This window comes from Lampris incognitus, chromosome 4 (genome assembly GCF_029633865.1).
Source record: "Lampris incognitus isolate fLamInc1 chromosome 4, fLamInc1.hap2, whole genome shotgun sequence".
NCBI classification, from domain to species: Eukaryota; Metazoa; Chordata; class Actinopteri; order Lampriformes; family Lampridae; genus Lampris; species Lampris incognitus.
The window spans coordinates 8,774,880-8,790,586 of NC_079214.1; the positions used below are offsets into that span (position 1 = coordinate 8,774,880).

At 43.2% G+C, this 15,707-nt stretch overlaps 1 protein-coding gene across 1 annotated transcript in view; it reads right to left on the reverse strand.

Annotated features, from left to right (window-relative positions):
- Positions 1-3,204: 3,204 nt before the first annotated feature.
- The window catches only part of slc25a22b (solute carrier family 25 member 22b), a 28,211-nt gene continuing 15,708 nt past the window's right edge, over positions 3,205-15,707 (reverse strand). The window contains exons 8-10 of the mRNA XM_056278808.1: positions 7,787-7,941; positions 4,505-4,580; positions 3,205-3,794 (exon numbers count right to left, since the gene is read on the reverse strand). Coding sequence (XP_056134783.1) covers positions 3,641-3,794; positions 4,505-4,580; positions 7,787-7,941 — 385 coding nt within the window. The 3' untranslated portion in view covers positions 3,205-3,640. The remainder of the gene's footprint in view (positions 3,795-4,504; positions 4,581-7,786; positions 7,942-15,707) is intronic.

The following is a 15,707-nucleotide window of genomic DNA, read 5'->3' on the forward strand; positions in this document are numbered from 1 at the left end:
GCAATGTGAAATAAAATACATGCTGCTGTACTTTATTTTGACCTCACCCCTTACCGTACACGTGACCTACGCCATAGTACATGCATAGACGTAAAATGTACTCCGCACTCTCTATGGTCCCTGACTAGACAGAGCCACTCACGCTAAGTTACAGATAATCAATAACTGTCTTAAACCAAGAACATGGCCTGTGCAAAAAAAAAGCAGAAAGTCAACCAGGAGAACCGTCAGTTCAAATCTGACTGGACCGATCAGTTTTGTTTTATTTGACCGGACCACACCAAAACCAAACCGACATGCTCGATATGCATGCAGACCACAGCCGTCCGCAAAGCAGATCATCTAAAGTGGCACTTCAACACTATGCGTGCTGCCGGTTTTAATGACAACTACCCTACAAAATCAGATCACCGCAAACACAAAATAACAAATATGATAACATCGTACAAGCGCTCCGTTTCTACTGTGTGTAAACCAACATCAGCATAAGAGAGCACAACGGCTGCATCACTGCACCTTTCATGAGACCTTGCTGCAGATAAGAAGCCGTTCACCGATGCTGCGTTAATTAAATGTGTGCGACTGCTATGGTTGGTGACGTTTTGAGTCATGGTGAGAAAAACAAGCAAACGGCGGTGGAGCCATTAAAGCAGGTGTCATTGTCGCCTAACACAGCAACAGAAAGGGTAGAACTTCTAGTGGAGGAGTGTTTTTCCAGTCTACTCACCGATTTGAAGGACGCAGAAGCCATGTCCCTAGACATGGACTCGTCCCGTCACCAAGCCGATGTGGAACAGTGATCTGCGTTCGCAAGATTTTTCGATGGGAAGAGCTGCTGTGTTTGTTTCTTCTGTCGGGGTACACAACTGGGGACGTCTTTAATGAATCCACACAGTTCTTTGAGAAGAAGGGCTGGGATGTGAGCAAACTTGTGTCCGTTGTCACCGATGGGGCTCCGTCAATGGTGGGACAACACAGGGGCTTGGTAAGCAGGCTGCCACTGTTAACCCGGCACTCTCAGCATTTCATCGCACTACTCGTGAATCGGTGTTGTGCGCTGAACTGGGGAAATGAAAGAGGCGATGCATACTGTGATGAAACAGGTCAATTTTGTTGGCGAGAGTTCGAGTCTGCCAACGTCGCCTTTTCAGAGCATTGCTGGGGGAAACGTCAGCCGGACACAAGGATCTTTTGCTGCATAATGACGTTCGCTGGCTGAGCAAAGGCCGCGTGTTGGAGAGGGTGTGAGTCCTGCGTGATGAGCACGTGTCATTTTTATCCAGACTATGGAGTCAAAAAGCCCAAGAATATGAGATTTTAAGGGACAATAAGTCTGTGAATGTTCTCATTCATCCAGGTCATGATTTTCCAAAGGAGCTGAATCAAGTGCAACTGGACTTGGTATATATCCGTGAAGACGTTTCGCCTCTCATCCAAGAGGCTTCCTCAACAGCTGCATCATAGTCTGACTAGACCAAGCTAGTCAGACTAGACCAAGCTAATCAGACTAGCTTGGTCTAGTCAGACTAGACCAAGCTAGTCAGACTAGACCAAGCTAGTCTGATTAGCTTGGTCTAGTCAGACTAGACCAAACTAGTCAGACTAGCTTGGTCTAGTCTGACTAGAGGATTTTAAACAAGTTCTGCTTAGCATAGTGAAAAATAATACTTACATTTAAATGGTTGCACCGTCCTGTTGGTGGGGTTCTGTATCGCCCTCTGCCATTGCTGCTGGTTGTCGTGACGATCAGGGGCCAGCGTTTGCGCACTTTGGTATTTTTCTGGCTGTAGAATGACATTTGGGTATTTTTTCGCACGCCATCTGATGCACACTACGGTTTTGGACATAGTAAAAACAGTCATACTGGGGCGTCCGGGTATCGTGGCGGTCTATGCCGTTGCCTACCCACACGGGGATCGCCGGTTTGAATCCCTGTGTTACCTCCTGCTTGGTTGGGCATCCCTTCAACAGACACAATTGGCTGCGCCTGCGGGTGGGAAGCCGGATTTGGGTATGTGTTCTAGTTGTTGAACTAGCGCCTCCTCTGGTTGGTCGGTGAGCCCGTTTTGGGGGGGGGGGGATTGGGGATATTGGCGTGATCTTCCCATGTGCTACGTCCCCCTGGTGACACTCCTCACTGTCAAGTGAAAAGAAGCGGCTGGCGACTCCACGTGTATGGGAGGAGGCATGTGGTAGTCTGCAGCCCTCCCCGGATCAGCAGAGGGGTGGAGCAGCGACCGGGACGGCTCGGAAGAGTGGGGTAATTGGCCGGGTACAATTGGGAAGAAAAAAAGGCGGGGGGGGGGCAAAAACACTTGTACTATTTTTGTGTACTATGCGATTTCATGCAGCTGTTATGCTTCTCATCCCGTTTTGCCTGACGTGGTGGAATCCCCCCCCCCCCATAATCCGACTAATGTTTCCATGAAACAATCAACTGCCATCTTGGATTTAGCCATACAAATCGACTTTGGTGCATGGCAATAGAAACCAGTTGAGTTACTGCTTCTAGCTTTTTGCAATGATTTCTATGCTACAACCACACCATTCACACCAGTGGGTTCCCAGACAGCATCCGGATGTGGGCCACTTCAGGCAATGATGCGGCACTGGTGGCCTTCTTCTGGCCCTGTCCAAATGGATGTGAGCCTGAAGTGGCCCACATGTATAATAGCAAATATGGCCCAAATATGGCCCAAATCAAATGTGGGCCTTTTTTGGCAAAGATGCGGTGCTCTGGGCAACATGTGATCTGGATGTGACCCTGAAGTGGCCCGTGTGGTAAATGGTGAATATGGCCCAAATATCACAAAACAAATATGGGCCACCTTTGGTAAATGTGTGGCACATGCAGCATTGCTATGGCTTGGTTCTGGCCCAGATCTGGCAAACAGGAGCGGACCGCCCAAGTGCCATCACTCCACGCGGTATGTGGGCCGGATGAAAGTGTCGGGTGTGGGACGGGGCCGGGCCACAGCAATTTTGCTATCTGGGTTGGGCAACTTGGGGTGTCCAAATCACCTGACATGGACATCTTTGAACTGTTGTACGGAAACCCACTTGACCTCCACATGCAAACTTCACACAGGCAGGGGTCATACCCTGCACCTGGATGTTCCCCTTAATAACCACAATAAAGAACTTAACCTTGTCCCTGAAACTGGATTTTTAACAGAAATAATGGCACGCCAGCGAAGTTGGTTCTCAAGTCATTTTACTGGACTACAAGATGTAACACAGGAAATCGGTGTCTACGGTCCAGATCAGTTATAAATCACAGAAAACAGCTACGTGTCAATAACTTGACACATTACAGGAATGCCATAAGATAAGTAATGTGGTTTCCTAGCATGCTGGAATATCTTGGATAAAAGTTTTGAGATTGAGGGATTAATCTACAGCTACATGAGCACAGGCGCTACATGAGGACTTTCTCCACTCCCAGCCACGCGTGGACCTTGAAAACTGCTGTGAAACCACTTGGTGGAAGTACCGGATCACGTCTATCATTTTTCCACCCAACTTTACGTCCAACTTCCGTGTGACGAAAGAGTTCGCATGCCTCTGATTGGCTAACGCCAACCCCACCCTAACCAATCAGAGGCAGAGTTCCCCGCAGCGCTGTTCCCCGCTAGCTGGATCAGTTCTGCAGTGGAAGCGAGATGCCAAGGAGGCGCTCTCCCACTCCCAGAAAGTACACAACTTGCACGATGCCAAATAGCGGGGCGATGACCAGGGCACGGCAGTACGCCCCCTTCAGGAAGGCGGAGGGACCCTCATTTCTTAAAATTTTCCTGGTGGTGAAATCAAAAGGATATTATAGCATAAGAATATTATAGTAGAATATTATAGTATACTTTTCCTACAAAACGAAAAGGTGGTGAAATCAAAAAGAATATTGTAGTATAAGTGAAGATTTTCTATATCAAACAACCATGTCCAGATTTAACTGACATTTAAAAATGTTTTAGCGCTAAAAGTCTCATGCTAAACTGTAACCTTATAGTAAATTATATTATACTAAAAGGTACAGAATACGACGTCGACCAGTGGTCCCCCAGAATGGAGTGGGAGTATAAAGTTACTCCTCCAGACGCTTGTGGCATTATTTATTGTTATTGATCTATTGATTATTTTTGATTCCTCAATTGGTCGCTTAAATCACACCCTAGACAATCAGGACACCAAAGTCCTGCTTGACAGAATGATTTCAAATCCTAACGGAGCAAAAGGCCTACCGAGACCATTTGACGGCTCAGTAAATCTAATAACCACCCTCCCCGTGTGTCAAATCCGATGGTTATTCTGCTTTTTAAATCTTTTTTCTGTTGGATATTATGACTAAAATACCCCGGTCATTTACAAAGTCGTGATTTCCCATTTTCACTGCCCGTAACGCTCATTTAAGAAGGAACTCGCCAAAGAACGGAGAGAATGGTGGGGGTACCCTCGTGTTTTAAGTACACAAAAAGTCATTCTGTCTCATGATACATTGTCAGATTACCTGACGCAGTCTGTCACTCCGTTGTAGACGTCTCCCTGGTTCCCCTTTGTCGAAGACTGGAGTCTGGTTTTGATGACTGTAGCACATAAAGTATGTGTATGTCAATAAAGTCAATACATTTGCTATTTTTTTTGAGGGTCACAGTTCGAAAAAATGAATAAAACACATATCTTAAAGATGAGGGAGTAACATGTATATATCATAAGTTGTAAAAGTGCACTGTATGAGGTGTTGTTTAGGCCATATATCAAGAAAGCTTGCGTGTGCACTACTTTTTCGTCAAACATTCACATAAAAAGCATGCACATACACTACTTTTGCTCACACATACGCATAAAACTTGCACGCACACTATTTTTACCTTGCACATTCACATAAAAAGCATGCACATGCACTACTTTTGCTCACACATACGCATAAAACTTGCACACACACTATTTTTACCTTGCACATTCACATAAAAAGCATGCACATACACTACTTTTGCTCACACATACGGATAAAACTTGCACACACACTATTTTTACCTTGCACATTCACATAAAAAGCATGCACATGCACTACTTTTGCTCACACACACGCATAAAACTTGCACACACACTATTTTTACCTTGCACATTCACATAAAAAGCATGCACATGCACTACTTTTGCTCACACACACGCATAAAACTTGCACACACACTATTTTTACCTTGCACATGCACATAAAAAGCATGCACATACACTACTTTTGCCCACACATACGCATAAAAACTTGCACACACACACTATTTTTACCTTGCACATGCACATAAAAAGCATGCACATACACTACTTTTGCTCACACATACGCATAAAACTTGCACACACACTATTTTTACCTTGCACATTCACATAAAAAGCATGCACATGCACTACTTTTGCTCACACATACGCATAAAACTTGCACACACACTGTTTTTACCTTGCACATTCACATAAAAAGCATGCACAGACACTACTTTTGCTCACACATACACATAAAAACTTACACACACACTATTTTTACCTTGCACATTCACATAAAAAGCATGCACATGCACTACTTTTGCTCACACATACACATAAAACTTACACACACACTATTTTTACCTTGCACATTCACATAAAAAGCATGCACATACACTACTTTTGCTCACACATACGCATAAAACTTGCACACACACTATTTTTACCTTGCACATTCACATAAAAAGCATGCACATGCACTACTTTTGCTCACACATACGCATAAAACTTGCACACACGCTATTTTTACCTTGCACATGCACATAAAAAGCTCACATGCGTACCACTTTTACTTCGCACATACACTTTTTCCTCACATATATACATACGCTACTTTTACCTCGCACATAAACTACATTTCTCACACATGACTTATAACAAAGTTCACGCATACACTACTTTTACCTCGCACATAACCTATATTTTGTCACACGGCCTGGTGGCCGGTCCAGGGTGTCTCCCCGCCTGCCACCCAGTGACTGCTGGGATAGGCCCCAGCATCCCCGCGAGCCTGACAGCAGGATAAGTGGTTTCGATAATGGATGGATGGATGGATAACATAAAAAATTCATGCATACATGTGAATGAAGAAAGTTTGTGTGTGTGAGGTTAAAAAGTAATGCGTGTGTATGTGAGCGAACACTCAAATGAAGACCCAGCGAAACACTGCTATTGGCTGAATGATTTTCTGAAAGGTCCGCCATCTTAATTATCACACTTTTTAGTGTATGTGCAAGGATAAAGTGTTATGTGTGTGAGCTTTTTATGGGCATGTTCAAGGTAAAAATAGAGTGTGTGCAAGCTTTTTATGTGTATGTGCCAGGAAAAAGTGGTGTATGTGCAAGCTTTCTTGATATATGGCCTAAACGGCACCTCATAGATTGCAGTGTTGACAGGCATATTGCAAGAAGCAAACACACCAGCTGTAATTAGATACTGTCCATCCATCCATCCAACCATTATCTGAACCGCTTATCCTGCTCTCAGGGTCGCAGGGACGCTGGAGCCCATCCCAGCAGTCACTGGGCGGAAGGCGGGGAAACTCCCTGGACAGGCCAGCAGGTCATCACACAGGGCCCACACACACACACATACACACACATTCATACCTAGGAACGATTTAGTACGGCCCATTCACCTGACCTACAGGTCTTTGGACTGTGGGAGAAAACTGGAGCCCCCGAAGGAAACCCACGCAGACACGGGGAGAACATGCAAACTCCACACAGAGGACGACCCGGGACGACCCCCAAGGTTGGACCACCCCGGGACTCGAACCCAGAACCTCCTTGCGGTGAGGCAGACTACAACATATACAGCTGATGAACTGGAGACACAAATTGGATTTGTTGACGGACTAATGCTGCGTGTGGGTTTTAACAGAACCTCTGCATAACGGTGGATTATAGCTTCAAAGGTAAGAGCAAGAAATTGATTAGAGTCGACGCCATAGCGTTTGGGTAAATGCTCCATTACACCACGGGGTAAAGCTCGGGTGTTTCCGTTTCACAAGACTCTGATTTCTTTAAATGGTGCGCTACTATTCTTGCACCCCTGTGTCTCTTTTCTAAATGTCTGGCATTGCACAAACCAAAAGTTTCAAGCTGGCTAATACGTGAACAGGGCTCTCGAATCCCTGAAAAGGCGCACTGCATATTTTCCCCCATAAAAAAAAAACCTTCCAAAGATTCAGTAACAAGTTTGCTGTATTAATGTATTTTGAAAAATGTTAATGCCTCAAAACTCACCGTGATCTCTTGAAAAAAATTGCAATAACGTTATATTACCACCAGGGGGACACTTGCTATGACGTGATAAGTGCCCACCTGAGACTCATCACCTTACCATTCAAACTGTTTCAGCATATAATAAGGGGAAAGACAAATCAGTACTATATATAAACCATTTATGATATTACAAATATCTCTACATGTGGCTTATTGAGCTGTCAAGGTTTGATTTCTAACACTAATCAGTGCTGTTTGCGGGAGGCCACTTGTTCTTATTTGTATTTTTTTAAACCGTCTCTTACAAATGTCTGCATTACTCGTGATCATTAATGTTCTATCTAGAGCCTCTAACGTTTCAGGTATTTGGTGCGACATTCACCATGTGTTTCGATGACTTCTGCCAATTTTCTGCAACACAAATTCACCTTGGTAATTAACTTAAGTCAGAATCCTTGCGAAAGAACACGAGTGAAATGCACATCGAAGTACTTAATGAATTAAATACAAAATAAAACTGTGCGTACCATCTGCAGGGTTAACGACCACAGCGGCAGTGCTACCGGCGAAGCAGCCTGACAGGAAGGACCAGTAGAAGGGTGCACGGCCATCGACTCCACACCCACCGGCGCTGTTCAGGTGGGAAAACAGTGGGAAGTAGATGATGGAGAACGGCACATCCCTGCAAGTTAGGAAACACAGGATAGATAGCGTGATAGAATGCGTACCGGCTGAAAGATCGATCCGTTCTTCCAGTTTCGGCCGTATTATGTAACCCGGCGGTTCTCCATCAGGTCCTCAGGTGTCACCAGTTGCTGTTTGTTTTCCATTCCACCAGGCAGCTCGTTACATTGACCGCTTGTTCCACTTATTCAGCCTCACATCCGGGCAGTTTTACACCAGGAGCACCAGTGAATGTAGTGAGCTACCTGGCAGAACAGGAACCCAGCAGCACTGCTGGTACCTGAGGACCCGGTGAGAACCGCTGATGTCACCAGTGATTCAACAACAACAGCTGATCTGAATCACTTGTGTTTCCCGGGTGTGCTGGTGCTCTGAGGGCACTACTTCATGTAACACAAATCAAGCAGCAAAGTGCAGGAATTTTGAAAATTCAGTTGTACGAGTAGGTTTTCTCTCCTGCGTCCATAAGTTAAAGAGGCCTGGATTCTATTCCGGCTTTCCAGGTTTGGCTAAGTTAGGATCAGAAGGACAGCGTCTGGAAAACAACACTGTGTTACTCGGACCTCTGGGTGATGCAGATCACTGTAAAGCTATGACATTATTAATGAGGTTTACACAAGTCAACCTATAATGAATTCCTATCCACTTCATCGGGTAACTTTAGTGTTCTAATTGAGTTTGATATACTTCATTAATCCCCGTGGGGGAATTCCTCTCCTGATTGAACCCATCCTAGCTGTGGTGGCGCCCGGGGACCAACTCCAGTTGGTCTCGCCATGCCTCGGTCAGGGGCACAGACGGGAGTACAAACCCTAACGTGCATGTGTTTTTGATGGTGGGGGAAACCAGAGCACCCGGAGAAAACCCACCGCAGACACGGGGAGAACAGAAAAACCCCACACAGAGGACGACCCCCGAGGACTTTCTTGTTGTGAAGCAACAGCGGTTCTACATAGAAGCTTCTATAGCTTGGTACATATTTGTTCAACCAATATCTCAAACGTTTCATTTCCTCGGTTGGCCACATATTTTTAACAATTCTGCAGAATTACCATGATATGAAGTTAATTTAACTACTACTACTAATTTAAATAAAACCAAAACTGAATTAATATTCAGTAAGCCCTTTGCAACTACCAACCTATTGTAGATTGAAGAAAAAGAAAAGAGCGATGTGTTTTCAAACTGACTGTATTGATCAAGAAGTAGCTGCAGCATAGAAAAACACTACGATACACAACATGAGTTGTAGGCTACATTCCACAATGTAAAATATTATCACATTAATTAAAACATAATAGCACCACATAAACATAAATAATACAGTTTCCTTTTCAGTTAAGAATTTAAATATTAAAATAAAAATATCACTGAGCAATCCTCAACATCTGAAATTACCAATAAACGTTAGTGGATAGCAGTGCCAGATGGATTCAATCCAACCTGCAAAAACAAAAGAACAGCGGGTTAAAGATTTTCAATCTTGGAAAACACTTTCTTGAAAATTATTATTTACATCCATTGCATCATTCAACGTGAAAGCTGACTGTACAGTCTGAGCACTGGAACAGACACTCTTCTCTTAAAATTTCCTAGTTTGAACAAAGAATGTTCCATAAGTGACGGTGTGTGTTTCATCTGTGTGGGTTACTCCACAGGAAACAGGAAATACACCTCCAGCAGACACTGCAGAGCCTGCTGCACATGATCCATAGCTCCCCTTGTGATGCTGACTCCACCCATCTTTATGGAAGCTTTCACAGCTAGGACAGGCTCCCATGCATCGTGGAAGACGATGGTTGGGAAGCGAGCTTGTCGGTTCCTATGGAAAAGAAACATATGTAAGGAACCTCCTGATAGAATTTAAGCTAACTAACAACGCCAAAAAATATCAATGACAGTGTGAAGATCCACCACATACCTCATCTAAACAGTGAAGGAACTTGGTGCTCTGCTTGAATAGAGCCGGCAGGGTCAGTATTGCTGCGCTCCTTTGCAGGTCAGAAATCTCAGAAGAAATAAATGATGTTTGCATAAACGTCAAGTCAAACTTTATTTATATAGCACATTTCATACACAGGGCAACACAATGCACTTTACATAAAGGGACAATACAATCGCAACAATCATAAAAGGGCAAATGTAGAAAATAACTATGCACAAAGACAGGTGTTAGTGCAGTTTTACAGGAATCGGTGCAGAATATACAATAACTTATAACTTAGCCATAGGCTGTTATGGAAAGTACGGTTTTTAACCTGCTGTTAAAAGTGTTCAGTGTGGGGGCCTCTCTCAGGTCCTCAAGACAGGGCATTGCATCTAGTTGGGGCGTAAATACAAAAGGCAGCTCCCCCTGATTTAGAGTTAGTACGAGGGATGTTTAAAACACCGTGTGCCGTTGGGCTTGAGACGTCCTGCTGGTTTGTATGTAATTAGCATGTCTTTTATATACCGAGGTGCAAGGCCATGTAGAGTGGGGGCTCTCCTGTAGTTTCATGAGTACATTTGTGCGTGTGAGAATGCAAGTGCATGTAACATACCATCTCTGTTAGCCTCAGTTCCCAGCAGGCGTGACAGGAGCCTCTCTGACGCCCCCTATCAACCACCCCTATGACAACGGATGTCATCACACTGAGAGCATCTTGAAGTCCTGGCCAAAATGCAATGTCATTAAAAGGTTATGACTCCCAAGATTATTTCAAGTGAACTAAAGCATGATAATGCATTTTAGTAAACTTTGATACAAACAAAAAGTACACTTATAAATAAGTAAAGTAAACGTGTACTTGTGTATAAGGCAAATTCATTGGAAATGAAAATGTCTGGCCCCAAACGTAAACTAACGTAACATAAAAAAATAAAACAAAATTAAAATTAACCCGGAGACTGAGGTTTTGTCTGCTGATAACGGCCACCGTGTGCCAAGTGGAGAGTGTTTTAGTAATAGAATGGGCCAACATCGGTTACATCAACACCTCATACGCCTTCCATAGTCATCAAATCGAAGGTTTTTCTGTTAGCAAGGATACAGTAAACTACACTATACACTGAGAAAGTACTGTACCCCAAAGGACATGAAAATTGGAAAATGAACGCCAATCACGATACAAAAACTGGATTTCAAATTATAAATCCCAAACAACAACTAAATGTTGCCGTTTGAAAACTACACAAAGCTAAAACGAGGAACGGGATTGAAATCTAAGAGTAAAATACGGAGAAAATAAGCTGAAATCACACAACTGTAATATTCCTAAGGGCTACTCACAAGCAGCGGCGGCTGCAGAAAGGGGAACATCTCCATCGCCTCCTCGGTTGGTTTGCCCATCCGCTCAGCTCTCTCAGACGGCGAGCGCTTCACTCTGTCCTCCATGGTGGGGAGGTCGGGCCGTCGCCGGCGCAGCTCATTACTGATAGCGCTTATACATGCTCCGTGAAGCTTAATTCAGCCTCCCCAACAACGTCCAGCTCCAACACGATCTGGGGAGAAATGGAACAAGAAACACGATATTGGTGTTCAGGGGTGTGAAGAGTGATGATGTAAACGTTCTCAAGCCAAACATACTACATTATTTCAGCCATCAAAACAATTGCAGATCTAGAGGATATTTGGATTGCATCTTCAATTCTTCGCCTTGTTTCTCTCTGACATTAGCCGTCACGCAGATCATAAAATGGCAGTGGTTGATACCACCGAGATCATCTCCACAGTTGGACCTTTCCTGCCTTCCAGATTTAGCCCTTTCATTTCAGTATTTACTGCAATATGGTTACTTGAAATAAGCAACCGTAAAAGTGATACGCTAAAAATCTAAATGCACGTCCCCCACATCAAACTCGTCGAGCATAAATCAAGAGGATAACACTGACTGTAAATACCATGTGTATTTGGTTGTGTTGTCGAACAACACTTGGATCAACAGTGATTGTAAATGGGACTTGTTCTTCTTTTTGAAAGATGGACCCTTTCTTTGCAGAGCTTGCTGCAGCTCTGGGGGCAGACGAGGCATGCCATCTAATGCTGGCCATGACTCCTGAGCTCGCTGACTATACAAAGAAATGAGGAGGAAAACTTTCACAGAGACTTGGCACCACTCACCATATTCATGGAAATCTAGATTTTTGGTTTTACTATTGGCTCGTTCAACAACTATGAGAATTTATAGGCATGATTTATTCAACTGACATTTGTCTGTCAAAAAGCACCTTTGATTAATAAGATGTGAACAAATGCAGTCTATGTGGAGTATCTCAATCTAGAAAACTATTTTTCTTAGAGGGGGTTGTGGCATTAAGAGGTTAGATGAGGTGACACCAGTCTGCTGTACACTTCCTGACTGTTTGGTTCTGAAGGTAGTGCACCACATGGCACTGGACCTTCTTGTCTATGGGAAGATAAAGTAATATTTCCAAGCTTCATGCTAGACTTTCATGTCAAAAAAGTATCCCTTTTTTGATAATGCACATGCTATAATTACTGGGTCTGAGATGAGGTGTTCTGCAGCTTCTCCAACTCTCTCAAAAACATGACCTGGTGTTTCATCACAGGGAGAAGTTTTTCCAACCATCCTCTCTGTAAATCCCAGCAGTTTCCCCATCCATTTGCTGTTCTGTTGAGGTAAGAATTACATGTAAGTGTCAGCACATTGTAATCCTAAAAGAGGATGGTTACGTATTTCAGAAGGAGAGAAAAAGAAAACATTTCATTAAGACAACTGCAGGAATACATATAGGGCCTTTACCTCTGGAAATATACACTATGTTGAAGTGTAAGGAACATATTGTCATCATGAACATAGGTGTCCAAAGCATGGTAGTCTTTCTCGTCCCCTGGCTGAACCACAATCCACTTCTTCTAGTCCTCCAGAGAAAAGCCATGATAGTGGCTGTTGAACTTCTTGATTGTCAGCAGCTTTCCAAAGACTATCCAGAGAGCCCTGAACTGGATAATCTTAGCTACTTTCCTAAAGATGGGAATGTCCTCTACCACATCAATTATCATGATGTCATCTACTTTGTATTTGATGTTATTAGTCAAGAGAGAGCTAACAACTCCTAGTTTCTCCTCATTTGGGATGTCTTCAACCCTACTCTTGACAGCGATCCCTTCCTGAATATCAAGGGGAAGAGACCAGAACGGGACTTGGCATTCACCTTCAGTGTATGAGCAATGGCAAAGATATCCAGAATAAATGATTTATACTTTGGCTCTCGGTTTCCAGCGGTAAAACAGAAGGCATTTACTTTATGTATGGATTTTTTTTAGAACCTAATGGGTTCACAGCTTCAAATTCATCTGTGCATAAATGTATAGAATACTTGGATCTCCAAAAAATGGACAGGTTTGGAAAACATTACCATCCGCGAAGTCTTCCAAAAGAGCACCTGGGACCTTCTCACTGCTTCTTTGAAAAGAATCAAAAAGTCCCGTTTCTCCAAATAAACCTCCAGAACATCTTTCATTGGAACACAGTGGAAAGTGTCTTCCTTCCCCTTGCTGTTAACCCTACGGACATGTTGGACTGGCTCCACCAGACGCAGGTTGTCGTTGCTAAATTGTAGCAATTTGTATTCATACTTCACATACTGGAGGGCACAGTCAAAACAGTTTCATTTGAAAGTAGATGGTCCAATTCCTCGTGGTCTTTTAGTTTGAACCCTGACTGGTCCAGGTGGGATTTCATTATGTCAGCATAATACTGTTGAAAAAAAACTGCAAAACAAATTGAAGATTTTCAACAGTTGTTTCCCCGAGTAACTTTGGGGAGTTGTTTCCCTTGTAGATTTAGGACAGAAAGTCACACATGCTCTTCTGTAGCCCCGACAACAGGGCATTTAAGTCAGGCAAACCGTTCTCCCTGATTGACTGCGAGTCCGCTGAGTCTTCAAAATCGTCCACCTCGTCCTCTTCATTTTCCTCTGAGAGAGTTGTGTTTGAAGATGATTATCTTTAGGCCGCCTGAAAGCATCCACATGTTTTATAGATGTGGGTTCTCAAACTAGGAACAGTTTCATAACTCATCTTGCATCCCTCTGCAGACAATTCTAAAACTGGGCTGGTGGTGATGCAATAGCTGTAGGCGTTGCCAGTATTTTGACAGCTAAAACTTCACAACATCACGAACTGGACATTTGTAGGTTTCTATAACCACGAAGGCCTCTTTTGCATTGAATAGGTTTATGCTTTGGAGCCATTTGCTTACATCATTGATAGTCCAGTAGTCTGTCATCTGAAATGAAAAGGGGGGGGGGTCAAGTTTTTATTTTTCATTTTTTAATCCTTACACCAGGGGCGATTCTAGGATCAGAGCTTTAGGGGTGCTGAGCACCCAGAGTGCTGGCCGGCCAGGCAAGATACATTTGGGGGGGTGGATCAAACCATTTTCGAAGCGTGGGGGGGTGCTGTATTTTTGTTGTTAAAATATTACGTTTAAACCATAAACTGCAGTGGTTCTCAACCTTTTTGGGGTCCTGGACCCCCTGCGTATTTTTGACCTACCCTGAGGACCCCTCCACCTGATCTTGGGGGAGGGGGGTTGCAATTTGATAGAAACAGTAGAAACTGCATTTTAAATTGCATTATAGCATTTATTCACTCTTTGGGGCAAAAATAAGAGCTTTCAGTTGTAACTTAGATAAAGTTAACAAAACAGAATTCTTATGCAGTAACTTTCAGATATATGTAACAAAACAGAATATGTATTCAGTAACTTTCAGATATATGTAACAAAACAGAATATGTATTCAGTAACTTTCAGATATATGTAACAAAACAGAATATGTATTCAGTAACTTTCAGATATATGTAACAACAGACTTTTTATGCAGTAACTTTTAACAATGCAAACGGGAGCGAGATCTCTTATTAAAATACAACAAATTACACTTGTGAAACAGATGTAATTAGCGAAAAAAGTCCTGTTACCCTTTATAGTTTAGGTAGATAAAGGTCTCAGTCACATCTGAGTAAAATAATCCTATTTCTATAAATGTCATAGGATCTTTTTTTAAAGATATTTTATTTTCACGGACCCCTTGCAATTACACCACGGACCACTAGGGGTCCGCGGACCCCCGGTTGAGAAACACTGATATACTGAATATGGTTTTGCCATTTCTTCAGCTTATTAAACATGGACATACAGTAAAAAAATTAAAAAAATCTCTTCAATTTTAGGGGTGCTGGGGTTCGATTTAGGGGTGCTGCAGCACCCCCAAACATGGGCTAGAAACGCCTATGCCTTACACTGAAAAACTTGGTTGTATATCATATTTCAACCCTGCTGTGCATGAAACACATTTTCTGTTCTATTTGTTTTCCTTCTATTTTTTTCTATTGTTGTGCTGAACCGCCAGCTTCATAGCCCCCCTGAATATAGTGCTACAACTAGATACCTCAACTCTACATGTTTGAGAAATTAGATATCTATAACCACGTGTTCCTTCACAAGCTAGCCTACTTAGGCGGGAATTAACGGTAGGTCAACGTTAGGCTAACTGACGTTGAAAACGAGGTTAGCTAGCTAGCTTAACTAACAGCTAATGATAACGCTGGTTTACAACCAGCCAAGATACATGTAACATTATCGACACCCGGTTAAAACACCATGGTGAAAAAGACAGAATTTACCAACAAATAGTTCTTTAAACAATGTTCTGTCGGACGCTGTACCCACCTGTAGTTCGTTGGTTTAAACAACGGCGCGATTACCAACTCTCGCGACAGTTGATACGGAGCTGTCCTCGCTCGCTCGTGCATATTCT